The 12,820-nt window shown below is 39.3% G+C and overlaps 1 protein-coding gene across 5 annotated transcripts in view; it reads left to right on the forward strand.

The window, feature by feature from the left end:
- Window positions 1-12,820, forward strand: part of LOC135265195 (astrotactin-2-like) — a 454,017-nt gene that overhangs the window by 159,099 nt on the left and 282,098 nt on the right. For 4 of the 5 annotated variants that reach the window (XM_064354593.1, XM_064354592.1, XM_064354591.1 and 1 more), the window contains exon 4: window positions 7,089-7,238. In XM_064354593.1, the coding sequence (XP_064210663.1) occupies window positions 7,089-7,238 (150 nt within the window). Of the gene's footprint in view, window positions 1-7,088; window positions 7,239-11,979; window positions 12,272-12,820 lie in introns of those variants that run through there. The other variant, XM_064354594.1, reaches the window with a different exon arrangement.

A 12,820-nucleotide genomic window follows, 5' to 3' on the forward strand; every position in this document is an offset into this window, starting at 1 on the left:
ATGAGGAGAAAGGCACGATTGTTTGTATTACTTTTTATTTTTTTGGAGTACACATGGGGTACCATGATTTTGGTTGGGCTGAGAGATTCCCCTTACAGATGGCTGTTTTCTGTCTAACAGATAAAAATACAGCAGCCTGTGCTAGTATTATGGAGCTAACCCCCTTCACTGTAAAACGTGAAAAGAAACTTACATTTTTCTCCATATATACATATATATATATATTACTTTCTTTAAGAACATGCAACGCATCTGATGACATCATCAGTGCACACCGCATTCAAGATCCTTATCAGACTCCACGGGTCCCCCTCCCCCCACCAGGTATAAAAATTAGGGACAGGAATCACTCGCTCTCTTTTTCGCCTTTTTTCACCCTCTCTCTTCCTGCATCCTCTCCCATTGTCCCTTGAGTGCCCACATCCTATGGGCCTAACTCGAGTTCCCAAAACTCTGTATAACTCCAATTCAAAGGGCTTGCAGAATGCCTAAGATCGGGGCAGTCACCGATTTTTCTAAACGCAAAGATAAAGTCACTGTACGCAGCAACGAGGCTCTGCCGATTTAGCTCGCCTGCGGCGAATAAAGCCTGACCCATCTCGCATGGAAACCACAGCATGCCCGACGCTGCGCCAACTAACCACGACGAGCTCCAGGAAGAAGAGCCTTGCTGACGACTGACCGGGGGGGGGGACAACCACATCACCGTTGCTATGGAACAAGGATTCGGTTTGCGCCGCGCGCCTCACATCTGGAAACCTCCACAATTTCACAACGCCAAGACTGTTCTCTCCAGGACCCCACAGCGACCACCGGAGGCCGCAAACTTTCCAGGCAATAGTTTAGCTTAGTCTGCATTGAGTTTAAAGTGACATTGTGTGTTTCCATTTTGTTGTTTATATTAATTTGCGCTGGCGATGTAATCTTAGGAAACAATCCTATGCATGGTCTTTCTTTTTCTTTCTCCCCGACTAACTTTACAACCCTAACAACATCACACTCGTTGCATAGTCGGTAGTGGGCGAATAACTAGCTTGGTTGCATGTATTGCTTAACAGCTGAAGTTACACTTCACTCTCCGGCACTACCGGAAGCAATACTCCTTCCTAGCTGAGCTCAGTTATTCAACCACGCCGGTTACACTGTACCCCACACATACGCGACCACCCGTCGTTTACCCTTCCCCCTTTCGTCCACAGACAAAGGGACACGTACGCACACGCAACCACACACGCATACACACCCCTACCTTTCGGTATTTAGAATTTTCCCCATTTAGATTAGTTTGTGTCTGTTCTGTTTGTACGTTTGTCCAATAAATCATTGTATTAAACCTGTGTCTGTTTTGATGTTGCTGGAACGTGAGAATCTGAGTCAAAATAGCCTATCCAAGAACTACATCCTTCCGGTTATCTCTTAAATCTTTGATTTAATTATTTGATCCTTAATATTTGTAATTTTGATTATTAATTGAAGTTCCAAATTTATGGTCGAATAGTCAAGATAACTAATTTTATGAGACTGATTTTTAATTGTGCGGTTATACCGCTTCGCCTACATAAGTGGTGCCCAATGTGAGAATATAGAAATATAATTCCGACATAAGTGGTGCCCCGTGTAAGGCTATATTGTCATTTCCCCGACATAATTGGTTCCCCGTGTGAGGACGTATTGTCATTTCCCCGACATATACTAGCACATTCACACACACACACACACACACAGTAGTCCTTTATATTTATTTATTTATATTTATTATTTATTTATTTGACACTCAATCTGTCCTGTTGTCTTTATCCTGACAGATTTGTTTACGTTGAATTTATTTACTACATTTCCCCCCTCACAATCAACAGAGCTCTTGGTTTTCTTTTTGCCGAATGCAGCATATTTGCCTAGACACATCTAAACTTATAACTGGAGCGAAGCAGGGCTGGGCTTGGGTAGTTATTGGATGGAAGACCTCCCACAAAAAGCCTTGTTGCTTTTGTCAGTACTTAGCAGGAGACATTTTTACCAGTGAACCCATAATATAATGTTTGCTCAAATGCAGTGATTAAGAAACTGTTCTGAAATTGGTAGGAGTCTTTTACAGCATTTATCATGAAGTGGAGTTGTCAACAAATTATCCTCATAGCCTATCTTATCCAATTAGTTTAACCACTTTACTTCTTCCCATCTCCAAGGAAGTGCTTTTAAATCAATGATCAGAAAATAATCAAATTCTTCATCGTATACGTCTTGCTAGTAATCATGTAGACTCGTGTAGACTTGGGAATGGAGGTCATTCAGAACTCTGAGATCTGATGAGTTACATCAACATAAATCCATTTTATTGAATCTTATTTTGAGTGGAATTCTTACACACAGTCTGCTATCATTTTGCCGTTTTAAGGGTATTGTTCACTTTCTGGAGTTTTTTAAAATATTACTTTTATATATAGTTTTAGTATATGTATTCAACTGCCAGTTTTTGTGTGCTGTGAAAGATATTACATTTATATAGGTTTCTGGTGACCTGCGAGCTATACAGTTGCTGGTATAGGAACATTTTGGTGGTGTTGAGTGTGCATGTGTGTGTGTGGTGCATGCATGTATATTAATTAGTAAAGGACTAAATAAATAAATACAAATATTTTTCTTTGAACTCTTGACAAAGACAAAGAACAGTTCGATCACTTAAAAATACTGAATTGAACTGTCGGTTTCTGTGTTCATCTCCTTAATCTGAGAAAGTCAGGAGAGAGCAAATAATGGGTTTAGCCAATGAAATATTCCAGTGAGCGCTCCTTCACACACGCACGCACGCACATACTCACATTCTCTCTCACATACACACACACACATACTCTCACACACGCACTCTCTCACACAAACACTCACACACACAGGCAGGCACACACACAGACACACATGTTCACACACAAACACGCACACACACACACACCTACAATGCCTTCAGAAAGTATTCCAGACCCCTTCACTTTTTCTTATTGAAGCCTTATTGTAAAATTGATTTAATTAATTTTTATTCTCATGAATCTTCACACAATTCCTAATAATGACAAAGCGAAAACAGGTTTTTATAAATTTTAGCAAATTTATTAAAAATAAAAAACTGAAATATCACATTTACATAAGTATTCAGACGCTTTGCTATGCCACTGAAAATAGAGCTCAGGTGCATCGTGTTTCCATTGATCATACTTTAGATGTTTCTACAACTTGATTGATTGGAGTCCACCTGTAGTAAATTAAATTGATTGGACATAATTTGGAAAGGCACGCACCTGTCTATATAAGGTCCCACGGTTAGCAGTGCATGTTACAGCAAAAACCAAGCCATGAAGTTGAAGGCATTGCCCGTAGACCTCCGAGACAGGATTGTGTCGAGATACAGATCTGGGGAAGGGTACAAAAAAGTTTCTGCACCATTGAAGGTCCCAAAAAAACACAGTGGCCTCCATCATTTTTAAATGGAAAAAGTTTGGAACCACCAGGACTCTTCCTAGAGCTGGTCACCCGGCCACACTGAGCAATCGGGGGAGGGGCTTTAGTCAGGGAGGTGACCAAGAACCCGATGGGCCCCTACAGAGCTCCAGAGTTCCTCTGCGGGGATGGGAGAACCTTCCAGAAGGACAACCGTCTCTGCAATCAGGCCCGTATGGTAGAGTGGCCAGACGAAGCCACTCCTCAGTAAAAGGCACACGACAGCCTGCTTGGAGTTTGCCAAAAGGTACGTAAAGGATGCTCAGTCCACGATGAAACCAAGATTGAACTGCCAAATGTCATGTCAGGAGGAAACCAGGCACCGGTCATCACCTGGCCCTACAGTGAATCATGGTGGTGGCAGCATCATGCTGTGGGGATGTTTTTCAACGGCAGGAACTGGGAGACTAGTCAGGATTGAGGGAAAGATGAACGGAGCAAAGTACAGAGCGATCCTTGATGAAAACCTGCACTAGGGCTGTCAAAAAATATTCGAAGTTCGAAAACTATTCGAAAATATATATATTTTTTAAGTTTGAACCTAAATTTGAGCATTCGAATATTAGTTTTGGATCCCGCATTTGTAATTAACATGAATATACAGGCTTAATTTCATGCTGCGAATCATGTTCTTGCACGCAAAGTTCATTTCCTGTGCTAACGTTACTTCCTGTGTCAACAAAAAACGTTCTGCCCTAGATCCAGAGCAAGTGGATCATCTGGTTTTCCTTGCCAGTAACCTCCGTGATACTTTCAGCTGACACCTAACGTTACTGGTCAGCTAGCCTCGAGAGCCAGTCTCCTTTTTCGCTTCGTTCAACAGATCTGGTCAGCTAACAATTTAGGCTAAATAATGTTCCCATGGCAGGCTATGTTTCCTTTCTGTTCTGAAGATTTTGATAAAATTGGATGATGAAAGAAGTTAAACAAACTAAACAAAGTAATTTATGTTGTTTTAGGCTACAGGAATTAGCCGTTTGAATAGTTTTTGTGTTAAGAAATAAACAGGGATTTCCTATAAACAATCATTTCCCTATTATTGTGATTAATAAATGCCGAGGGCGAATTACATCCACGAGAAAGTGCTTTATTCATTTGCGCATTAGGCTATAGAAACTGCAGGGGGCTCATTTATAAAATGAACTTGTGTGCATGCACAAAGTGAAGACCTGACGTAGAGCCACAACCGTTTCCATGGTCAAATCGAGTCATGTTGAAATTTTCTACGTACACGCCACAAAGTTGATCTAAAATACGTTTTTTAAATGAGGCCCCAGATGTAGTAACCTAGTATGGAAGTTCACCGATGTCCTCTATTCTACTGCCCGCTTGTGGAAAATAATGCGTAGGCCAGTTTAGAGGGAGCGTCACGTGCATATTGCGCCCGACAATAAGCGGCTTATCTTTGTGAATTATAGGCAAATAATATTTGAATATATTCAAACTCTAACTAATTATAAAAACTAATATTCAAACTCAATTTCATGGCACTTTTAGCAGCCTTAACCTGCACCAGAGAACTCAGGACCTCAGACTGGGGCGAAGGTTCACCTTCCAAGAGGACAATGACCCTAAGCACACAGCCATGACAACACAGGAGTGGCTTTGTCATGGCAGGAGTCTGTAAATGTCTTTGAGTGGCTCAGCCAGAGCCCGGACTTGAACCCAATCGAACATCTCTGGGGAGACCTGATAATAGCCGTGCAGCAACGCTCCCCATCCAACCTGACAGAGCTTGAGAGGATCTGCAGAGAAGATTGGGAGAAATACCCCAAATACAGGTGTGCCAAGCTTGTAGCATCATACCCAAGAAGACTCGAGGCTGTAACCGCTGCTAAAGGTGCCTCAACAAAGTACTGAGTGAAGGGTCTGAATACTTATGTAAATGTGTTATTTCAGTTTTTTTATTTTTTAATAAATTTGCTAAAATTTCTGAACCTGTTTTTGCTTTGTCATTATGGGCTATTGTGTGTAGATTAATGAGAATAAAAATTAATGTAACACAATGAAAAAAGTGAAGGGGTCTGAATACTTTACGCAGGCGATGTACATGCATGCGGTCGTGCACATGCACGCACGCGCACACACACACACACACACACTGTCTATTGGTATTCGAAAGACTCTTGACAACCTGTTAAATCACACTTGACCAGCAAGAGTCTGCACTGCACTACAGTTTTTTATGGAGCATGCTGCATTTCAAATAGACATCCTAGCTGACAAGTGAAAAGCTAAAAGAGAACATTACAAAGTTTCAAGCTTTCATTTGAAAGCAGTTTCCTATATCTAGGGTAAATGCTCGAGTGTATCTTTATCCTTAAACCATTCCACTTGAGTGTGTACAAAGCCAAAAGTGGATTGTCTCTAAAGTGGCGTTTCCACCACAGACATAAACCAAATGCATAGCCTTATCCAATATCAGAATTATTGAAAAGTGTCCTTATATGCGTACTGATAAAATTTTAGTTTGACAAAGTTACTGGCTCCTGGCTATAAAAATACTATATGTCAGGGTGATCCCTGATGTTTTTTGGCACATTTATTATTATTATTATCCATCCATCCATGAATTATCTATATCCGCTTATCCTGAGCAGGGCCGTGGGGGGATGCTGGAACCTGTCCCAGCATGCATTGGGCGAGAGGCAGGAATACACCCTGGACCGGCCGCCAAATCTATCGCAGGGCATACACAAACCATTCACTCACAGTAAATACTGCAGTACTTTCATATGTATTTGTAGTCTAATAAAACATAAACTTATGGAAATATAAAGGCTAACATTTTGTAGGGTGATTGTGTGACTTCTTTCATTGTACCAAGGGAACTTTAATTACCACATTGAGACAGAACCTTGGTTTATCATCTCATCCAAAAGATCTAGAGCAATCTGCAGCACAGTGTCTTCTACACTGCACTAGATAGTTTATTTTGTCCAGTGGGGAGACTACTGCCTTCCCAGTAGACCAAATTACTGGACCAATGAACTGAGTTTGTTTGATCCACTTCTGCAGGCCCAACAACTGGAGGTGGAAAAAATTTCCCTTAAGTCAACAATAACATGCAACTTATATCCACATAGTTACCTGGAGCAACAATCAAACAATTAACTGAATAATCAATACAAGTTGGTACAGCAAACTATTCCCAATTAAATTATTCATTATAGAATTATTCCTCTTTTCAAAACCATTTAGCATTCTCTAATATTCACAGATTAATTAATTTTCTTGGTAAACATTATTTAGGCTACCTTAGCTATGTCCAGAATTGAACAGGGAATAGTCAGCCATACCAACTGGTCTTGATTGCATTTGTAATTGCAAATTTAAAGGTAAGTTTTACAGGGTTCTCTGTATCACTGAACAACACCACTTCCAGCTGCAACTTTTTTCTCAGGGGGATTAAAACTGCAATACTAACCCAGCCCAACTAAGTACTTATGTGCTTAGCTTGAGCAATTCTGCAAGAGCAAGATAAAATTGTATTTAATTGGGGTAACTTGTTTTGTGAATGTGCTGTCTTGACACCTTTTTTATGTAGCACCAGTGTGAATGTCCCAGTGATATACAGAACTTTTTGCATGTATTCACAGTCCTGGACTCAAACCAAGAGACGGTGGAGGCATTGATGCTGAAGTTTAAGGAGAGCTTCCGCACCAACACGCCCATAGAGATTGCACAATTGCAGCAGGTCACACGCAGCTCTTCAACCGGGAGGAAGAGACGGCGCAGCCGCTCCAGAGGTAGGACCCACCCGCCCCACATGTGCCCATGTCTGTGCCTGACTGAAAATAATTTTGCACTGTATTTTATCATTAACCCTGGTGTCTGTATCTGTGTCTGTGCCTGACTGCAAATATTTCCCGATGTATTTGATCATTAACCTGGAATTTTGTGTCTATATCTGTGCCTTGAAAACAGGGGCTTCTGTGTGCAATTATTCACATGGGAGTCTGTGTCTGTGCCTGAATGAATACAGAGGGGATTTGTTTCCATTCAGGCACTGACACAGAAGTAGATTCTGTAGATTCAGAGACTCCAGAGTAGGACCTCATCACTCTGTTGGTGCTATGTGACTGCCAGTCTATGTTGGTATATATGTATTTGCATATGCCAAAAAGATGAATACATGTGCACCTGACCCTCTGCTGATTCTGCAGCTAGAAAGAACCACATAACTTGGTTTAGAACTGCCCTGTTATTTCTTTTTGACTTATTTTGCATAATGAAGTGTGCCTTACCTTGTGAGCAGTTACTCCATGATATACATTTGGTGTTTATACGAAAATCTAACCATAAATTAACGAATAAATGAACCAACCACTAAATGGGTAATTGCATTTGGTTAATTGCAATTGGTTAAAGTTTATGGGGTCGTTTAGGCTTTTCAAAAGCTTTATTTACTTTTCTTTTTAATTTATACTGCTATAAAAAGAAGAAAAAAAACAGTGATCTAGCTATGGTTTAATGAAGGTTTGCACATAAATACTTTGGGCCCTCATGCTTCAGAATGTATTCAGCACCAATGCTGTGCTTGACATAGCACAGCCAATGACAGTGTAGGCCCAGATGGGGTGTTTACCTGACATCACAGATTTCCTTTTGACCAAAAAGTGGATGATTTGTGCGTATGTGTGTATTTTATACAATTATTATTCTCTTTCCTCACCTGTTTGTCTTGTACTTTATTGAAAACAATAAAAAAAGCTGATCACTAGGGAAATCTTTATTTATTTAGTCGTAGGCTGAGTTTATGTAGTATTTCTTTAGTAGCTGTGTTTATGAATATTCACATTTTTACCTTAGCATACTGAATATATTACGATACATCATGTATTCTTTGAGTATATAATAAACAAATGTCACTCATGTTTCTGGTATTGTGTACCTCAGATGTTTTGATTGGTAAAAATATTTTGTCTGATACTTAGACAATATGAATATGGAACTAAGAACTGAAATATGTACTTTTCTGGGAGAAGAACAGCTCTTTGGGACTTGTGTCATTAAATACTCCATTGCTGCTTCATTATGGCCTGCAAACTGGCCCAGCTGGAGAATAATAAGAGAAAGGAGAACACATTAGCTATGATGGATATCAGCTCCTAGGTATGTTGGACCTGTCCTTAATTTTGTTTGGGGGAATGCAGAACCATGGGACAGGATGTCACAAGCAGGCGTAGGTCAAAAGATGCTGTAAATCACACTGCATTCATTAAAATTATGTGCATTTTTTATTAGAATGCCAACCATATACTATTATATACTTTGCTTCATAAAATATAACTTTTTCTAATATAGCTTTTTCAACCGAACATTAAAACTCTTTTGAACTGAAAAATCCAAGAAAATAGAAAAGATTAAGCCAGTAACTCCTTTTGATCATGGAAAATAAAAAATAATAATAATACTATGCAGATACATTAAACACTGTAAGTGTGCCCAGGCCTGCGTCTGTACATTATTAGCATGCAATATGCATGCTCCTTTTTACTTGAATCAAGTACCATGGACCTAGTAGCATATGTACAGCAAATCATCCTCTTTTTCCACTGCACTGAACTGTAGCATGTACCTGGAGTGTTCCTTCTTTCCAGTTCCACAGAGGATCAAGTGCAGGAATGTGTAATATAGTGAGTATATATAGTGAGTTGGCAGTTGGAGACATTGTTTATCTGCTCTGTCATAAATTAATAATGAAACCTGAAGCGGCTCCTGATTTGGTCAGGTGTCACTTCAAGTACAAGTAAAGAGCTTGTTGTTTGCAATGAAACTCTGGCAATAAACAACTGGCACTCTAGTGGAAGGACGCCCCCTGCATCCATCTGTTTCTGCCTGGCTGAAAATAATTTTGCAGTGTAATTTTGCAGTAATCTTTCATCATTTTTTTTACATAATGCCTTTGATTAATTACAGTAATCTATAGAAAAAGCATATGAAATAGAGGATGAGTAATTAAAAGTTGAATTGGACTGTACTCTCAGGGGGAGCAGTGAATAATCTTCTACCAGATGACCTCCTGTCCTTTTTGTTTGTAGCTGAGTCTCTCCAGGAATGTACTGGATATTAATTTGGAAGCTTAGGTAGTAGCTGGTAAACAAAATCAACAGGCTTTATTTTTTGTGGTATGCACATTTGCACAAACCAAAATGTTCTGTTGAATGTATTTCCAGTTGCTGAAACTAACAACCGTATCACTCCAATATTGAGTCACAAATTTCTGTCTATCATAATTTCTGTATGAAATTTAAGCAAGGAGGTGCACTGTATTTGTGTATGGCCGTCTACAGTACATTACTTCTGCAGTTCATGTCAGTGACATTGGTGAGGAGATTCTTCTCATTTTTTTTCGTTTTCATTTCATAACCATTGACATTTTTCCTCTTTTTTTCATTTCATGACCATTGACTTTAATGGTACAAGTTGAAGGTAATGACCAAAATTGCACTAGCATTTTCAATATATCATCATTTATTTAGTTTCACAGTTGGATCTGTTTCAGCTGATGCCATCCTCAGCAAAATCATGATTCTCAAAATGATATTCTTTGCCTCGGAATTGAGATTTCAGAACAGGGTGGACTCATCAATTATTTCCAAATATGACTTCTATTGATATGACAATCTGATATATCCTTGCCATAAATGAACCACAGCAGTGCTTCAACTCATCGTCACCCAATCAGTGCCTGCTGGATGAAGAAATGACTGCTGAGGGAAGGGTTAATTTAGTTCACAGTTTTTAGTCTGGAGTTGCATTTTTGAGCAGAGATGTGTTTTCTTTACCACAGAAGATTGTTAGTAGATATGCAAATTGTTAAAAAAATTATAAATAAATTCTGCATTGAAGAGAAAGCATACTCAAAAATGAAATTGCCATGCATTTTCATACTAACATCAAAAAAGCGCAATACATATTATAACTAGATATAGCATATCAGTGCAGGATTTAAAGAAGAAATGTGTCTTGACAGCAAAGAGATGCATATCTGAATGGGTGTCCTACTTTAAACTTTTCTGTAGCAAGTTCAGAGGGCCCGAGTGTACTGCAGAGGCTCATAGCTTTTGTGTACTACTGTCCTGGACAGATTATCAGTTCTTCCTGTCATTCACACCATTGCTATTTCTTTAAGTTTACTCAAGATTAACAGTGATCCCTGATTTATTTTGCCCAATGCCCCAGTTTCCCAGAGTGAAATGGGTGTGTTTTGCATTGTTACCAGATGTAAATTCTTTATAGAAGATCATAGATTCTGGAAGCTGAAATGAGTTTCAGAGAACATGTCTTTGTTCATTTTAGGTCGAATAATTCTTATACCAGAAAGAATACCATATGTACTGTATGTATGTGCCATTGCATTTGTACTGCAGTAAGAACAATGGCCTGCATATTGCAAATTGTAAAATAGGTAAAAATTCACCTATTATACTTGCTCATTACGCTCCATATTTGCAAATATATGTGCTGATCTACTCTATAGACCCGTAGACTGCATTCGGTTTATATTAAACTTACAGATAAATAATACACATCATAAATACAATGCATGCTCATTATTTGAAGATTCTCTTTTTAAATATGATATACACAAATAAACTTATATACGCAAATGAATACTGTTCTAACTAACTATTTATGTGCTATATAAAATCTTAGAAAATGCCTTGAGGTATAAAAAAAATGTTCTCCAAAGAAAAGAACAACCTGAATTGCACTAGAGGGACATGTATTGATTGTTTTTGTTGGCTCACTGACTAACAATTGTTCACACAGTGCTTTTAACAGAATAAATAAAACAAAGAAACAGAACATAGGGGTACCAGCTCTGAGCATAAACATTTAAAGAAACAGGAAATAAGGCACAAATGAAATGAATGAAATGAATTAACTTACTTGAGTGACTTTGCACGGATAACCTTTTAGCACTCAGTGGCTCTTGTGTCCTGGTACAGGCTCAGCACAGGAGCATCTGGCTCATGCCCAGTGAACATCACCATCTGTGCATGGGCTTTGTCTCAATTAAAATATTTACAGGGGAGAAATGTGACATTTCTCATAATAAGGACAGATTTATGAAGGTTATGACCACTGGTCACAAGAATGTCCAGTCCCAGAGCAAGTGATGTTAATGCTGTGTGACAGACATTTACTGTATCGATCCCACACAGTAAAATGTTCAGGGTTAAATCAACTCTTACTGAGTACAAATGGTACACAGAGTTAAATTAACACTAGATATTTCACTGTGCATGCATGTAATTTCAGAATTAAGCCTTTGTGGCTGTTTTAGAAGAAATAATGATTAATTTATAGTTTCATATAATTTTAAATACGAACACCCAGTTATATGCCTTCCACATCTGTATTCCTGTTTGTGCTCATATATGTGTGTATATGTGCACCTCCCTCTCTCTCTCTCTCTCTCTCTCTCCCCTCTCGCTCTCTCTCTCTGTCTCTGTTTGTGTGTGTGCGTTCGTGCAGTTATGTGTGCATGTGTATGCGTGTGTAACTGCAGTCAGCATAATGAATTTGTGCAGCTGTAGCCTCAGAAAGTGTGCTGTTTAATGTGGGAAACTCTGTGTGCTGGTTAAATCTGAGAGACTCTGTTCTCTGTACAATGGACTGGAGAGCCCAGCTGGGCTGCTGTCCATGGTCCTGAATCTCAGGCTGAGAGGGATAGTTTGAGTCAAGCTGCAGTCCACTCTGTAAATATCCCGGCTTTAGACCGACTGTGCTCTCTGGCTAGGTACAATGTTTGGCGATCTGGGAAGATGGGGTAAGATTTGGGATTACCGAGTCGTTTTACATCTATGTTTGTTAGGTGTTGTGTGACAAGCGCTGTATGTCGCTGAGAACAGGGTGGAGGGGAGAGAATCATTGCTGATGATGTGTGCTCTCATAGCGCAGTCAGCAGCTGAAAAGGGAATCCTTTGTGATGTTTCACTGCTTTCAGCTTGTCTTGATGCATTAAAATCACAGCAAAAGAAATTGAATTTGCTCAGTCAAAATGTACATACAGATTTCTTGGTATTGACTTAGCAGGAGGAAACTTTGTTTTGGCAATGTAGGGTGGAAGAGAGAGATCCTTCTTTATTGGTCTGATTTCAGATGTCCTGCAGATGTAGAGTTTTATGGGTTTTAGTATGCATTTTATTTTTATTGTTTCCCACATTCACCGTTAATGTTGTTACCACAAATAAGAGCTTAATGAGGCTGTTGCTGTCAGAAAATGTGTGTGTGTGCACGCATCTGTGTGCGAATTAAACTGCTATTTTTTTTATCTCCCTCTATTTCCCTGTTGTAATAGTTTTCCTCACAGCAAGTG

Source organism: Anguilla rostrata, chromosome 10 (assembly GCF_018555375.3).
Source record: "Anguilla rostrata isolate EN2019 chromosome 10, ASM1855537v3, whole genome shotgun sequence".
Taxonomy (NCBI): domain Eukaryota; kingdom Metazoa; phylum Chordata; class Actinopteri; order Anguilliformes; family Anguillidae; genus Anguilla; species Anguilla rostrata.